The sequence below is a fragment of the Ovis aries genome, chromosome 12 (genome assembly GCF_016772045.2).
Source record: "Ovis aries strain OAR_USU_Benz2616 breed Rambouillet chromosome 12, ARS-UI_Ramb_v3.0, whole genome shotgun sequence".
Classification (NCBI taxonomy): domain Eukaryota; kingdom Metazoa; phylum Chordata; class Mammalia; order Artiodactyla; family Bovidae; genus Ovis; species Ovis aries.
In genome coordinates, this window is record NC_056065.1 from 64327102 (window position 1) to 64341365 (window position 14264).

At 43.9% G+C, this 14264-nt stretch overlaps 1 protein-coding gene and 1 non-coding gene across 6 annotated transcripts in view; one reads left to right on the forward strand and one right to left on the reverse strand.

Moving 5' to 3' along the window:
- The window catches only part of RGL1 (ral guanine nucleotide dissociation stimulator like 1), a 135235-nt gene that overhangs the window by 57833 nt on the left and 63138 nt on the right, over positions 1–14264 (forward strand). For all 5 annotated transcript variants that reach the window (XM_042229195.1, XM_012187710.3, XM_042229196.1 and 2 more), the window contains one exon: positions 5867–5944. In XM_042229195.1, coding sequence (XP_042085129.1) covers positions 5867–5944 — 78 coding nt within the window. The remainder of the gene's footprint in view (positions 1–5866; positions 5945–14264) is intronic.
- Positions 8967–9069, reverse strand: LOC114117410 (U6 spliceosomal RNA). Its single transcript, XR_003591110.1, has one exon. It is a non-coding gene; the product is annotated as a U6 spliceosomal RNA (small nuclear RNA).

Below are 14264 nucleotides of genomic sequence, written 5' to 3' on the forward strand. Positions count from 1 at the left end.
TCCATGATGGTAACAAGACCCTTCCAAGGCAGGCTTGGTGGCCGCGACCCAGTAGTCGGGCCATGCTTGAGTGGAGAGGTGCCCACCGTGGCGGATATTATTCAGGGTGATTAGAAACACCTCCCCCCTCCCCCCACCAGCTGCTCTGTGAGGCACAGTCCACAGCCCTCACCGAGGCCTCACTTGGTGTTCCCGACATCTGCAGGCAATTTCTCCGTGTCATTATCCTGACTCAAGGTCAGCTTCTGAACATTTTCCTCATACCTGACCTGTGTTCTTGTGGGTCAGTTAAAGAAAAAAATGCCTCAGATGTTCCCAGGCTGGGCTTGATGAGAAAAGCAAAGGCCCCCGAGGTCCCTGAATCAGTGGCTTCCTGTGAGGTCTCCCCTGCCCCGACTTCCTCCTCTCTGCTCTCTCATCATCCCCAGTAAGTGGCTTCTGCCCTCTCCTGCCCTCCCCTCCCACTCTTTTCTTCGTGGTAGTCGAGGGCATGATTTAATTCACTTAGCCAGTGTTTAGAGAGTGTCCTCCAAGTCAGAGCAGGTACCAGTAAGTGAGATGAAAGGTGAAATCAAATCACTGACTGTGGCCGGCTTGGCCCTCGGGGTCTGCCCCCGCCGCCTCCATGCTCGCCTCCTTCTCTGTCTCTGCTTCATCTCTTCTGCTCCTGCCTCACTGGCCTTCTGCACGTTTCTCAAGCACGTTGTCCTGCCACTGCCCCAGGGCATTTGCATAGCCTCTCTTCTCCTCTTGGAAGGCTTCATTCCTGGAGGTCTCGGTGGCCTGCTCCCTGGCTCTTGAAAGATTTTAGTTTATTGTCACGTTCGCATGGGGCCCGCCCTGGACTCTAGGAAGCTGCCATCTCAGGCTCTCCAGTCCTGTCTGAGCACCTTTAGCTGATTTTTTTTCTCTCCATTGCACTTTTCACCATCTGACTATTTTATATTCATTAATCACTAGTTTATTATTTATCTCCCCCCCACCACTATGAAAACAGGAGCTGGGATTAGTTCACTGCTGTATCCTCAATGCCCAGAATAGTACCCAAACATAAACTTTAATAAATAATGAGGACTAAATGAGTGAAAGAAAAAGAATGATTAAATGAAAAACCCAAGAATTTATCACTCAGTGGAGGGACACATAAAAGAAATAAACAAAATAACTGTGGTTTGTGTGATAGGGTGGTGGCTCAGAGGCTGGGCTCTAGGGCCTGACTGTCAAGGTTCAAGTCCTTGCTTTACTGATTAGCTGTGTCTTCAAGGGCAAATGGCTTAAGCTCTCTGGGCCTTATTTTCTCATTCATTAAATTGGAAGAAGAAGAATTCTACCATATAGGATTATGTGCTTAGTTGCTCCGTCGTGTCCGACTCTTTGCGACCCCATGGACTCTAACCTGCCAGGCTCCTCTGTCCATGGAGATTCTCCAGGCCAGAACACTGGAGTGGGTTGCCATGCCCTCCTCCAGGGGATCTTCCCAACCCAAGGCCTGAACCCATGTCTCCCGCATTGCAGGTGGATTCTTTACTGTCTGAGCCACCAGGGAAGCCCCATATAGGATAAGCCTGAGATAATCCATCCATCCAAATGAAACAGTGCATGTAATGTGCTTAGCACAGTGCCTGGCCTGTAGTGAGCTCTCAGTAATTATTAACTGCTGAAATCAAGGGATCACTTGCCATTATCAAGTGGAGCCTGAAGTGTTCTTCAGGATTATCCCCATCCTGGTCTGATGTTGCTGAAACTCTTCTGTTAGGGAGTAGAGGTTAGAAAGCTGCCCCCCGTCCCCCCACCAGAAGGGCTGTCCCGGGGTTAACTTTATCTTAAGATTTCTCTGAACCACAGGTGTCCCTGGTCCTCCTTTCAAACACATATTAAACATTTTTTTCTGCCCAGATAGGCTGCAAACAATAATCCATTCCCCTTGGAAATAACTGTTTCCTGTTTAAATATTAGCAACCAGTTAAGCATGAGTTTTTTTTTCTTTTTCTAGTCATTTCTAGGTAACAGTAAATAATTTATATTTAGAAGACATTCACAATTCTTTCTTTTGCCTTGTGACTATAGAGAAAACCATGTCAGAAGTTATCCTGATAATTTGTATTTTAAGTTTTTTGAATTACCATTTAAAGATGGGCAGTTTCTCAATGGTAAGCCTTCTTAAGAGGTTGGAGCTTTGATCTTAAATCCTAGGGAGGTTTTGCAGAAATTGGAGGTGACATTGTTGACAGGTTTGTCTGTAGCTACTCATTAATTAAACACACACACACACACACACACTTTATTTACTCCCCTGGAGTAAAGGAATTGAACTTGACTTAGGATTTTGATGGGAAGCTATGAGAGGGTCCAGGAAACATCAAAGAAATACTCTTAATCTCATAAAATTAACTCTTAACTCTCAAATGACTTAGCTTGAATGTTAAAAAGATCTTATTTCCAGTGCTGGTCTAGTTTCTTTTCTGTAAGATTTAATTCTCCTTAATGATAAGAAAAGTACAGGGGCAAATAATTATCCCCTCCCTAGTCCTTTAAATTCCAGTGGGTTGTAGGCTTTTAAATTTTATCTTGCTTCTAAAGATCTCCTCTGTAAAACTATATATACATTATTTTGCATTTTATACTGTTTGTGCCTTCAAGATATCAGCTTTAAGATCTTATTTACTTCCTTTGCATTTTAATTTTAGATGTTTTTGTAATGATCCCAGCTATGCTGAAGCTTTTTTATCTTCTTAGATTGTTAGAAATGAAGGCACAGACAGGGAAGACATGGATATAAGTAAAAAGTCACATGATGCCTTCATAGAGACAAATTTGAACCTAGTTGGTTGTTAGGAAGTTCATTTCCATGTCTGCTTAGGGAACCTTGCTAGAAATAGTCATCAACATTCCTATTGGTGCTAGGCACTGTTGTAAGTTCTAAAGAGACAAAAGTCCTGCTCTCAAGGGGTTTATGTTCTAATGGACAGTTAACATAATAACTGTATTAATTGCACAGTATCCTGGAAGGTATTAAAGGCTGTGGGAGAGAATAAAGCAGTGGTGTTAGTGTTTCTTGTTCGTAGGATGGTCAGGGAAGGCCTCACTGGTAAAGTGACGTTGGAGTAAAGGCCTGCAGGGGCCCAGGGAGTGCGCCAAGGGAGTGGGCCTGGGAAGCAGCTGACAGCACGTGCGGAGATTCTGAGGCAAGAGGATGCCTGATGTGGGGAGGAGCCAGTGAGGTCGAAGGCGACTGAGTGAGTGCCGGGAATGTGGTCAGAGATACCAAGTGGCAGGTCACTTAGGGCCTTGGGAGACAGGTGAGACGTGGGCCTTTTCTCAGGGTGGGGAAGAGTGGAAGCCAGGGGAGGGTTTTGAGCCGAGCAGTGGCATGAACAGCATCACTTGGCAGAGGCCAGGAGAGGAGTTAAGTGGTTGTTGCATTGATCTCAGCCAAAGATGGCGGCAGTGTGAGCCAGAGTGGAAGTGATGAGAAGTGCTAGGATTCAGGATATGTTATAACGGCGGAACTGAAAGGATTTCCTGGTAGGTTGGGCAGAGGAGAGTTAGGGATGCTGCAGCCTTTGAGCCCAAGTACCTGGACCATGTGTCAACCCACGCGAGGCTTGTTATTGATGGTTCTCACTGGTCTCCGAGTTTTTACCAACCAATTGTGCTGGTCCTGATTATGAGCCTCTAGATTCTCTGCTGGCGGGGAGGAGTATCTGAGTGGCCTTCTGAGCAGATGGTTCACTAAAGAAAGAGGACTTCGCTCCCTCACCATTGTCCATGACACCATCTGACTGCACCTGTGGCATCGCCTGGGAACAGAACTGTGATGGGTGTTCATGTTATCCTAACCACCCTTTCAGTTCTGGGTCTGCAAACTGGAGAGAAAGAGCAGCTGAATATGAGACGCTTAAATAAAGACATGGGATAGGAAGGTCAGGGGATTTTTAATATAAACATCATCTCTGGAAAGAATATCAGGAGCTAGAGAATGTGTATCTTTCCCTTGTAAAGTCCTTTCTCCCCTTTTATATCTATCTCTCAGAGCTTCTAGTTGGTGCAGTGTTTCCAGGATAACCAGAAAGAGAATTAACGAAGGAACACAGAATGTGACGAAAACAAAATCCCCCATTTAGTCACTGAGGGCTGGCGGGCAAGAGTTGATGGGTCACTCTGGTCAGAGGGGTGGCGTGGCACAGTAGCCCCCCCCCCCCCATTTCACTGCACTCGTCTCATCTTTCCTACTTAAATAAACCAGAGTCTCTTGTGAGGGAACATGAGGACAGGGTTCACTATGATGGTGGCCAAAGAGAGCGAGCCAAGAAATCCTGCTCTGTTTATTTACTAGAAACCTTCCCCAGCCCTGCCTTGCTCATGGGGGGCCTGCATTAGTCTTAATGTGCCTGGTTCTTATCTCAGGGAAAGCAAGGGGTAGCCTTGGAAGCCTCTAAATAGCAGGTGCAGAATGAAGAGGAACAGGGAGGGTGGAGGCCAGTGGAAAATATCTTTGGGAGGCCAAGAAGTCCATAAGGCTGATGAGCTCGAGAAAGGAGCAGGTGGAAGGGAGGTGGGGGGAGGCTGAAGCCTAAGGGCGTACACTGGAACCTCCCGAGATAGGGTGACGGGGAGACCAGATGGACTGGCATTCGGTCAAACCAGATGGCGGGCTTTTATGTTTTAAAGGACTTGTAAATCCTCAGAACAAGGAACCATAAGGGTCCTGGGGCCCTTAATCCCATTAGTAGAAGACAAAAATGTGCTCTTTAAAAATGTAAACCCTGCCAGTTATAGAATTTCTGTTACCAAAACTTTGGGACAGATGGCCAGCTTGTGAAACTCCAAGGAATCTCTGAATGCTCCCCTGATGGGAAGAGAAACTGCAGAAATAGTCTAGGTGTTCTAAGTGAATAACATAGGCTACTCCTTAAGAATTTGAAGTGAATTTACTAAATGTATATTCTGAGCCAAATGAAACATGATATTTTCATATGAAATAGACTTGCATTACCTATGGAGTTGGAAGGACACCTAACAGTGTGACTAGGGACCGACTGATTATTGAGCAAGCTTTGAGTCTGTAATGAGAGAGATTTCAAAGTTTAAGTACTGGTTGCTTTGTGCCCCCTGTTTCCCCCTCCCCCAGTGGCTGGGGAAGCCTAGACCAGCCTCAGTATACACACTGCTTCTCTCGTGGTTGTTGAGACATGAGGATTCTGTTCTGCAGTCCTTGTCTCTATCTCAGCCTAACCTGAGGGTTCAGAGTCATTCCCATAATGCTTCTTCAAAAGAACTTATCCTCAAGGAGACCAGACTCATAAGCAGAGCATGGAGTGATCAGCTTGTGCCCACATGTGGTGCAGGCATTAAAGCTGAGCAAGCAAAGCCACATGTTCCTTCAGTGGATACACAGGGGCAGAGGTGAGGGGTTGATGCTCCAGAACTCAGGAGGAATCTCCGATCTGTGCCTCATGTAATGACTGATTCTCCTGCTAAGAGGAAAAGCCCAAGTTCATCTAAAATATTCAAAGAAATGTTGAGTAGCAAGAGAAAGTTTTAAGTAGTGTGATTCATCATTAAATCACTTTTCTGTTGGAGTAAATACATGTGTGTGTATATATGCATGCAGTTACAAATTCTGCATATATATATATGGAAAATGTATATATACACACATATATTTGTATGTATATATACACATTAAATAAATATAAAAAATACAGTATCATTTTTGGATGCTATTTCACAAATGTTATTTTCCTTAAATACCCTTGAAAAGCATCACTGTTATCTTGTAGTTGAGATGGAATAGAATTGCTTTCCAGCACCAGGAACTGTGTTTTTTGTTTACATATTTGTGTGTTTGTTTTTATCTAAAAAGGTATGGGAACCTGACAAGCCCAAACTGTGAAGAAGATGGAGGTCAAAGTTCATCAGAGTCCAAGACGGTGATCAGGAAGTGAGTGTGTCTCTCCTCTGCATTACAAGCTCTCTGTCAGGACTTATGATCTTAAAAGACTGTAATTTAGTAGAGTTTTAAAATTCCTTTGGAATGTTGTCATGGTTTTTTTCCATAATGCATAAAGTCATAGAATTATTTTTTGACCATCTAAAATGATATTCATTTATTCATCCAGTAAAAATGTATTGATCACCCACTGTTTGCCAGGCCCTGTGCTAAGGGATGCAGCTATAACAAAATAAGTAAGTCCCAGCTCTTACAAAGGTTATGTTTTAGTAGAGAGAGAGACAGAGAATCCACACAAAAATGAATGAAGTAGGGCAAGAGGGCAAGATTCCAATGGAGGTTGAGTCACATAGGGTGGCAGAAAAGGGCTTTCTTGTCTGATCCAGACACGTTGGAGCAGAAACCTGAATATGGTGCAGGCGGGGCCTTGTGAGTGTCCAGAAAGGGAAACTATGGAAGAGGCCCTGTGGCCGGAACAGTGTTCAAGAAAAAGTAGAGAGGTGGACGAGGCTGCTGCTGCGAGAAGGAAGTGGCAAGTGCTGTGGCAGGAGATCCGGAGGGTCGCGGGGCCCCTCATCACATATGGACTCGAGGGCCTGGGGAAGCATGTTGAATTTTAGTCTAAGGAATATAAGAAAGACTTATAAGGTTTTAGGAGAATAGTGCTGTGGCCTGCCTCATAGTTAAAAGACCTACTCTGGCTCTGTGTGGAAAATAGACCATGCCACTGGGGACGGGGCAAGAGTGGCAGCGAGGAGCCTGGGTAGGACCCTTTGATGGGTTCAGGCAAGGGGTGATGGCAGTGCAGGCTAGAGTAATAGCAGCAGTCGTCCTTGTTGTAGGAGTAACAACGGGTAGTAGTAACCGCCTCTGCAGAGCTCTCGAAGGTGTTGCTGACAGGATGTGCAGATGCGGTGGATATGGCATGTGAGACAGAGGAGGCACGGACCCCTCCGCGGGTTGTGTGTGAGGCCTGATAGACCTGAGCCCCGGCTTCATGAGACAAGAAAGTCTGGTGGGGAGAGCTGGCTTGGAGGGGAGTTTGTGTCAATAATTTCATCATAGATGTGTTGATTTTGGGGTAATTGATTGAGTCTAGTTTCTAGGGAGAAGTCTGGACTGGTAGACATTTGGGCATATCCTTAGTTTATACATGGCGTTTAAAGCTATGGGGCCAGATATGACCTTGTGGAGATGAAGGGTAGATAGAGAGGGGAAAAGTCCAAAGACTGAGCCTGGGTTCCTTCCAGTTAGGAAAGTGGAGGGTCCAGCAGAAGAGACTGGAAAGGAACAGGTGTGGGCATGGAGAAGAAAGAAGCTGTATTCCAGAAGATAAGTACAAAAGGGGTTTCAGAGGGAGAGTGACCAACCGTGTCTAATGCTGCCCAGACATCAAGTGAGAGGGGTCGGAAGTGACTCCTGCTTCTGCCCCACTTTGGTCTTTGGCACCCTTGACAAGTGCCGTTTTGGTGAACGGAGATGTGGGTCAAGACAGGATAGAAGGGGAGGAAGTGGGGAGGGCAAGTCTACTAACTCCCGTTGGGAGTTTTGTTGTAAAGGGGAACAGAAAAATGGGGTGGAGGAAGAGGGCAAGGCATGGTCTTTTTGTTGTATGTTTGTTTACAAAGAGAGTTTTTGCTGATGAGAATGATCCGGCAGCCACTGAAGAAAAATCCATGATGCAGGGCTACCGGCTGCTGAAGGAATAAGGTTCTTGAGTTGCTATTGTTGTGCTTAGTCGCTCAGTTGTGTCTGACTCTTTGTGACCCCATGGACTCTAGCCCACCAGGCCCCTCTGTCCATGGGGATTCTCCAGGCAAGAATACTGGAATGGGTTGCCATGCCCTTCTCCAGGGGATCCTCCCAACCCAGGGATCGAACCCAGGTCTCCCGCATTGCAGGCAGATTCTTTACCAGCTGAGCCACCAGGATTCTTGAGTAGGTGGCTATACGCCAGGGTGCTGAAATCACTTATGGTTTCATTTTAGGATCAAAAGACCAGGGAGGTAATCCGATGGAATTTTTAATTCTTCAGAGGGTTGGATGATGGACTCCTTTCTCTATAAGCCAGGGATGGAAAGATGAGAAAACTGAGTATTCTTTTAACCCTTGAGTTAGGTTTCAGGTAGTTTCTTAATTTTATTGGTTGGGCCATAACCTTCCAGAAAACCAAACACACCAGTGTAGGTGTTTGAATGCCTAGTGCAGGGTGGGTGAGTAGAACTAATACCTTATTCCTAGAAGGCTTGGGGATGCTTCTTGGAAGAGGTGACTTTTTTTTTTAATGTTTATTTTGGGCTGTGCTGGGTCTTTGTTGCTGCACGCAGGTGTTATAGTGAATGCAGGCTCCTCTCTAGTTGAGGCACATGGACTTCTTACTGTGGCAGCTTCTCTTGTTAGGACCATGGGCTCTAGAGCGTGGGCTCAGCAGTTGGGGTGCATGGGCTTAGTTGCCCCACAGCTGGGGAGATCTTCCCGGACCAGAGATTGAACCAGTGTCCCTTGCCTTGCAAGGCGGATTCTTAACCAATGGACCACCAAAGAAGCCTGAAGAGATAACATCTGAAGCAGGCTTTGAAGGGGGGTGAAAATTTGGATAGTAGAGCCGTTTAGGAAGAGGGGGCAGTGGGACCAAATCAGGGCAGTGTTGTATACATGACATTTGTGGGAGCAACACAGAATCGGGGTGGCTGCTTCACTGTGTACATGTTGGGTGAGGGTAGTTGAGCTGAAGCTATCATGAAAGGGTTGAACTCCTCACTAGGGAGTTTGGACTTGCCCTGGTTAGGTGGGCAGTTAGCCCTAAAGTTTTTGCAGGAGGGAAGCAGCATAATCAGATAGGTAAGGTGAGGGGGCGGATTAGGCTCACAATTTTCTTTCTTTTTTTTTCTCTTGTATTTCTTTTTTTTTAATTAATTAATTTTTTATTGAAGGATAATTGCTTTACAGAGTTTTGTTGTTTCCTGTGAAACCTCAACATGAATCAGCTGTAGGTACACGTATATCTCCTGTCAGAAATATAGGACACTTCACGGATTTGCGTGTCGTCCTTGGCAGGGGCCGTGCTAATCTCTGTATTATTCCAATTTTAGTGTATGTGCTGCCGAAGCGAGCACTCTTGCGTTTCTTTATTGTGTCGTTGTTGTGCCCAGTCCAAAAGCCGCTGCCTAGCCCTAAATCCTTCATGACCACGTGCTCTCCGCTTCTCATCCACACATATTTCCCTGTTCACTGATATGCATGGCAGACTCTTATTAGATTCAATGGTTAGTCCCACGTGAGACTTAACATCCTTCTTACTCAAAGTGTGGTCCATGGACCAGCCATATCAGCATCGCCCGAGAACTTGTTAGGAATGCGGAATCTCAGGCCTTGCCCCAGATCTAGATTAAAATCTATTCTAACAAGATCCTCAAGTGATTTCTGCGTCTTTTATGAAAGTTTGAGGATCACAGGATTAGAGGGGTTTTGTTACTGTTAATTTTGGTTGACCATGAAAACCTATGGAAATAATTTTTAAAAAAGGAATGTTTTTATAATGAGTGCTTTGACATAAGTGAAAGAAGAGATACTGTACAAATTGAGTGGCTGGCTTATCAGATGTAACCTTGACCTGTGACCAGATTCAGAAATAAGCATGTTGTTATCTATGTATTTTGGAATCGCGTCATGTCTAGAGCTACCGTTTAACTAGCCACCTGAACACTCTGAGGAGAGTAACAATATGACAAATATCCAGAGCTTTTCTGTTTCCCAGGGGGTGTTTTGAGATGAAATAGGTTTCTGGGAAGTAGCAGTTAAAGAAAATTGATTTGTACCCTGGATGTGAAGAGTCATGCTCAGGCTTTTAAAGGCCTATTATAAACTTCCTTCATTTGGATTCATTGTACACCAGGAACAGTAAGTGGGTGAGACTCCAGGATAAGCTGTTTTAAAGGGCTTTACAGTTTAAAGCATATGAGGCTTTAACAAAGAGCTTTCACAGAGAGCTTCCCTGAGGGGTCCATCATCTGGGGACAATGGTCTTTTCCTAAAGCCTCACAGTGAATTGGTAGAAAGTTCTTGACCCTCTTCCTCAGATTGAGTTGCCTTTAAAAAAAAGTATGCCTGACAAAAATACGCCACTTTTTCATATAATGGGTCGCTCTGTCCTGCAAATACCGGAATGTGAAAATCCCTTCTCTCTGCTGACCTCTTTCTTCTCTCCATTTCCCTTTCTTCTGTCTTTCTTATTGCTCCCTACCCCCTGCCGCCCCCGCCTGTCCACCACTTCTCCTTTCATTATTTTTCATCTCACTTCAGCATTATCTTTTTGTTCTGTTTTTCACATGCTAACCATCTGATCATTTCTGTAACTCGATAAGCTCCCTGCTTTGTCTTTCTGGGACGAATTCAGAGAAGCAGCTTCTCAATTCCGCTTGTAACACATGGAAAGTTCCTTGATTATGTCAGAGCTGCGGCAGCTGACTTGTAGCAGTGACTGAAGATGTCCCAGTGGCTGATTGATGTGCGGGAGATACAGCTGTATGGCAGTTCTCAGTGAGGGAGTTTTGCCCCCAGAGGACATTTGGCAATATCTGGAAAATTTTGGGTTGTCTCAACTTGGTGGGGAGATGCTCTGGCCTCTAGTGGGCAAAGGTCAGGACTATATCAAAACACGCTGCCATGCACAAGACAGCCCCCTCTCCCCTCTACAGCAAAGAATTACCCGACCCTAAATATCAGTATTGCCTAGATAGGAGACCCTGCTGCACGGCAAGGAGGCTGTAGTCCTCAAGTGAAAACTGTCTTTATTTATGGATATCTAAATATATATATAAATAATACCACACTTGTCTGGAAATTTACTTATTCATGTCCCTTCTTTTTTTTTTTAAAGTATGCAGTAATAAATCTATGCTATTTTTAATTTTTATTTTGGTCACATGGCATATGGGATCTTAGTTCCCTGATGAGGGATCAAACCCATGCTGCTTGTGTTGAAAGTATACAGTCTTGATTACTGGACCACGGGGGAAGTCCCTCATGTCTCTTCTTATAATTGGGTGAATCCAGTGTTGAGGTCAGCCTCACGGAAGGTGACAGGCCCTGGGGAACGAGACTGGACGACTCAGATTCAAGTCCCCATCCGTCACTCTCACCTGCCACCCATTTGACCTATTCATTTCACCTCTCTCAGTTTTAGTCTCTTTACCTGAAAAATGAGTGCTCTGAGAGTCTTTCAAATTTAATGTTGCCTAGAACCCCCACCCCCACTCCTCCAGGCTCCTCTGTCCATGGGATTTCCCAGGCAAGAATACTGGAGTGGGTTGCCATTTCCTCCTCCAGGATCTTCCCAACCCAGGGATCAAATCCAGGTCTCCTGCATTGCAGGCAAATTCTTTACCACCTGAGTCACCAGGGAAGCCCAGGATAAAATTTTTCTAGTTTTCTTCTCATCTTCTTTAAAATGAAAATGAGCTCCAGTCCAGATTCAATGCATGAAGCAGGGCACTCAAGGCTGGTGCACTGGGACAACCCTGAGGGATGGGATGGGGAGGGAGGTGAGAGGGGGGTTCAGGATGGGGGACACGTGTACACCCATGGCTGATTCATGTCAATGTATGGCAAAAACCACCACAATATTGTAATTAACCTCCAATTAAAATAAATTAATTTAAAAAATGAAAATGAGCATCAGAAACAGAGATATGATCCAGATATTATATTGATTGAGAGGTGCCCTTGACTGCTTGTTTCTGTTGGAAAGACTGTAACTTGTTTTGATAAAAATAGGAAAGAAAAAATAGACAGGTTCTTTGATTTGCTTGTTATTAATCATGACATCAGAACCGCTTGCTATGATCATGCGTAAAGAGATGGGCTAAAGCATTGTGTTGTGGGGTCAGGCAAGGAGCAGCAAAATGCCCATTGTTTTCCTTTGCTGTGAATCTGTGTTCTTGTGATTTCAGGTGGGAAACAGACGGCAGGAATTCAGTGACACTCTAAGAAGTAAACATCCTGTTTTAGAACAGATGCCTTCAGTTTTGCAGTCCAAGGGTGAGGGGTGGGGGTGGAGGGGGGGAATCACTACTGGGCTTAAATATGAGAAGGAAAATGTTCAAATATTGTTTGGTTTTCCAGTTTTTAATGTAAAGCATAGAGCAAGGCTTACGTTTGATACAGGTTCCCAAATCCCAAGATAACAGTCTTTCCTGTATTTCTGAATATGGATGGATCTAATCAACCTTTCAAAGGATGAAAGAACTTAAAAGAAGGCAAAATGTGGAAATACAGATGAAACAGTCAAGATGAAAGATTGGTGTCTGGTGTCTTGGACCACAAATGGCTAGTGTTCTTCATGAATTTCAAAAAGTATCTGAATGTGCTGTGACTCCTAATCCTGATTATGCCCGGTTTAGGCTTTGTGCAATATCAGAACCTTCTAAGTTATCTGGCTAAAATGAGAATTCCTTCAGTTGCAAGGAATTCAACTTCCAAGGCTTTTAGATGCTAGAATCTTTGCACACAGGGATTTCTGATGTTAGTACTAGAATGATATAAATAAGAAGTCATACTATGTTTATTTCTATAATCCCTAAACTTGCCACTGTTTGGGAAATGGGAAACTCACTTCCTGTGACAGAAGAAAACACGTCTGCCTATATTCATTCTCCTTCCTGCTGACATTTTTCATGATGAAATGTTATCTCTTTAGAATAATATATAAAATCTGAACCAGATGGAAAAAGGAAGCTTTCCTTAGTGCAGATTTATTATAGTCATTGAATTCAGAAGTGAGATTATGAAAAAGTAATATTAACCATATAGAGCCTTGACACCATGAATCTTCATTTTCCAAAATGTATTTGAGATTAGAATATCATACATACACATGCGTAACTTTATTTAAAGAGGTTTAAAACTCTCTCTTCAGGAATCTTACTTTTTTAATTCCTTTTTGAAATGACTAATGTAATTAATATTGAAATAGTTTCTGTTTTGTTTTCTTTAATTGACTCTCATCACTTCCCTCTTGGAATGCCATGTTTTGTTTCCTAAAACTCTGTACCACAGCAGTGGTTTAAATGGTTGAAATCATTCTACTTTCGTTTCCACACGTTCAGATATGATTGTCATTCATGTAATCGTTTCCCAGAAGTTGTAAGTAGTCACACCAGATTTTAGTTACTGGTAAAGATTTTAGTTACATATAAATAGTAGCAATCTAAGATATTGGAAATGAAAGAAAAGAGAGATGAGTTCAAGGAAGACGGCTGTGATTCTTTTACTATCTGGGAAACTTTATAGTGAAAAGTGTTACAGAATCTTCCCATTGAGTTTGCAATCAACATTCCATCAAATTCAACTAACCTAACAGGGCAATTGAAATCAATCTGAGTAATTGTAACAAAAATGGGGCAAAGGAAGAGGGGTAAAGAACAGAGCAAAAATAAGATTTAAAACTCTAATCTTGGAAGAATTAAAGACTATAATGTGAAATTAATATTTTTTAAAAGTAAAACCAAAGAAGAAATGGAGGTGCAGTACAGCAGATAAAAGAGCCCAGTATTATCTTTAAAACATCCACCCTGGACTAAGAAAAATAGAAATGATAGTTTTAGAGGTCACTGAAATCCTGAATCAAAACTGTGTGTTTAAGGGAAGACTGTAGGCTCCCAAGCAGAAGTTATTAATGCTTTTCTGACAGTGGAGGAATGAAACAACATTGATCATCACTGATTCAGAAAGAAGAAAACTTGGCTGCCTGAGAAAACGCCTGAGGTTCTCTACATGTCAGAGGAAGGTAAACAGACATCACAGCCAGACTCCGTCACTTCGTCACCCTGCAGGCTCGGAGGGGATGGAAGTGATGACACCACTGTCGCCGCCTGGCCACTGCCACTGGCCACAGTTTGAGGTGTGCTTACTTTAGTGCAAAGCCATCCGTGTTTTGTATTTTCTTATACTATTACAGACCTGCTGTGAGATACTGTCCTGATTTTATAGGTGTGTGAACTGAGGTTTCAGAACAGTGAGGCACTTCGATTAAGATCAAGCAGCTAGTCAATGACGCATCAGTTATTTGATCCCAGATCCAGCTGAGGTCCAGGACCCGGGTGTCTCACCGTTTTGCTGTCGGGGCTGCTGTTTCTAAAAGAGCGTTGGAATCTGCGGTGCACGTGAATCCTGACCCGTCCTCCCCCTCCCACGTGTTACATTTGTCTGCGTCACAGTAAAAGGGCTATGGACAGAAGTGCATGGGAGCTAGGGTGTAGCATCACCACTGGGACAAATGCTTTAGCTTGTGAGTGTTCCGAGATTGTACAAT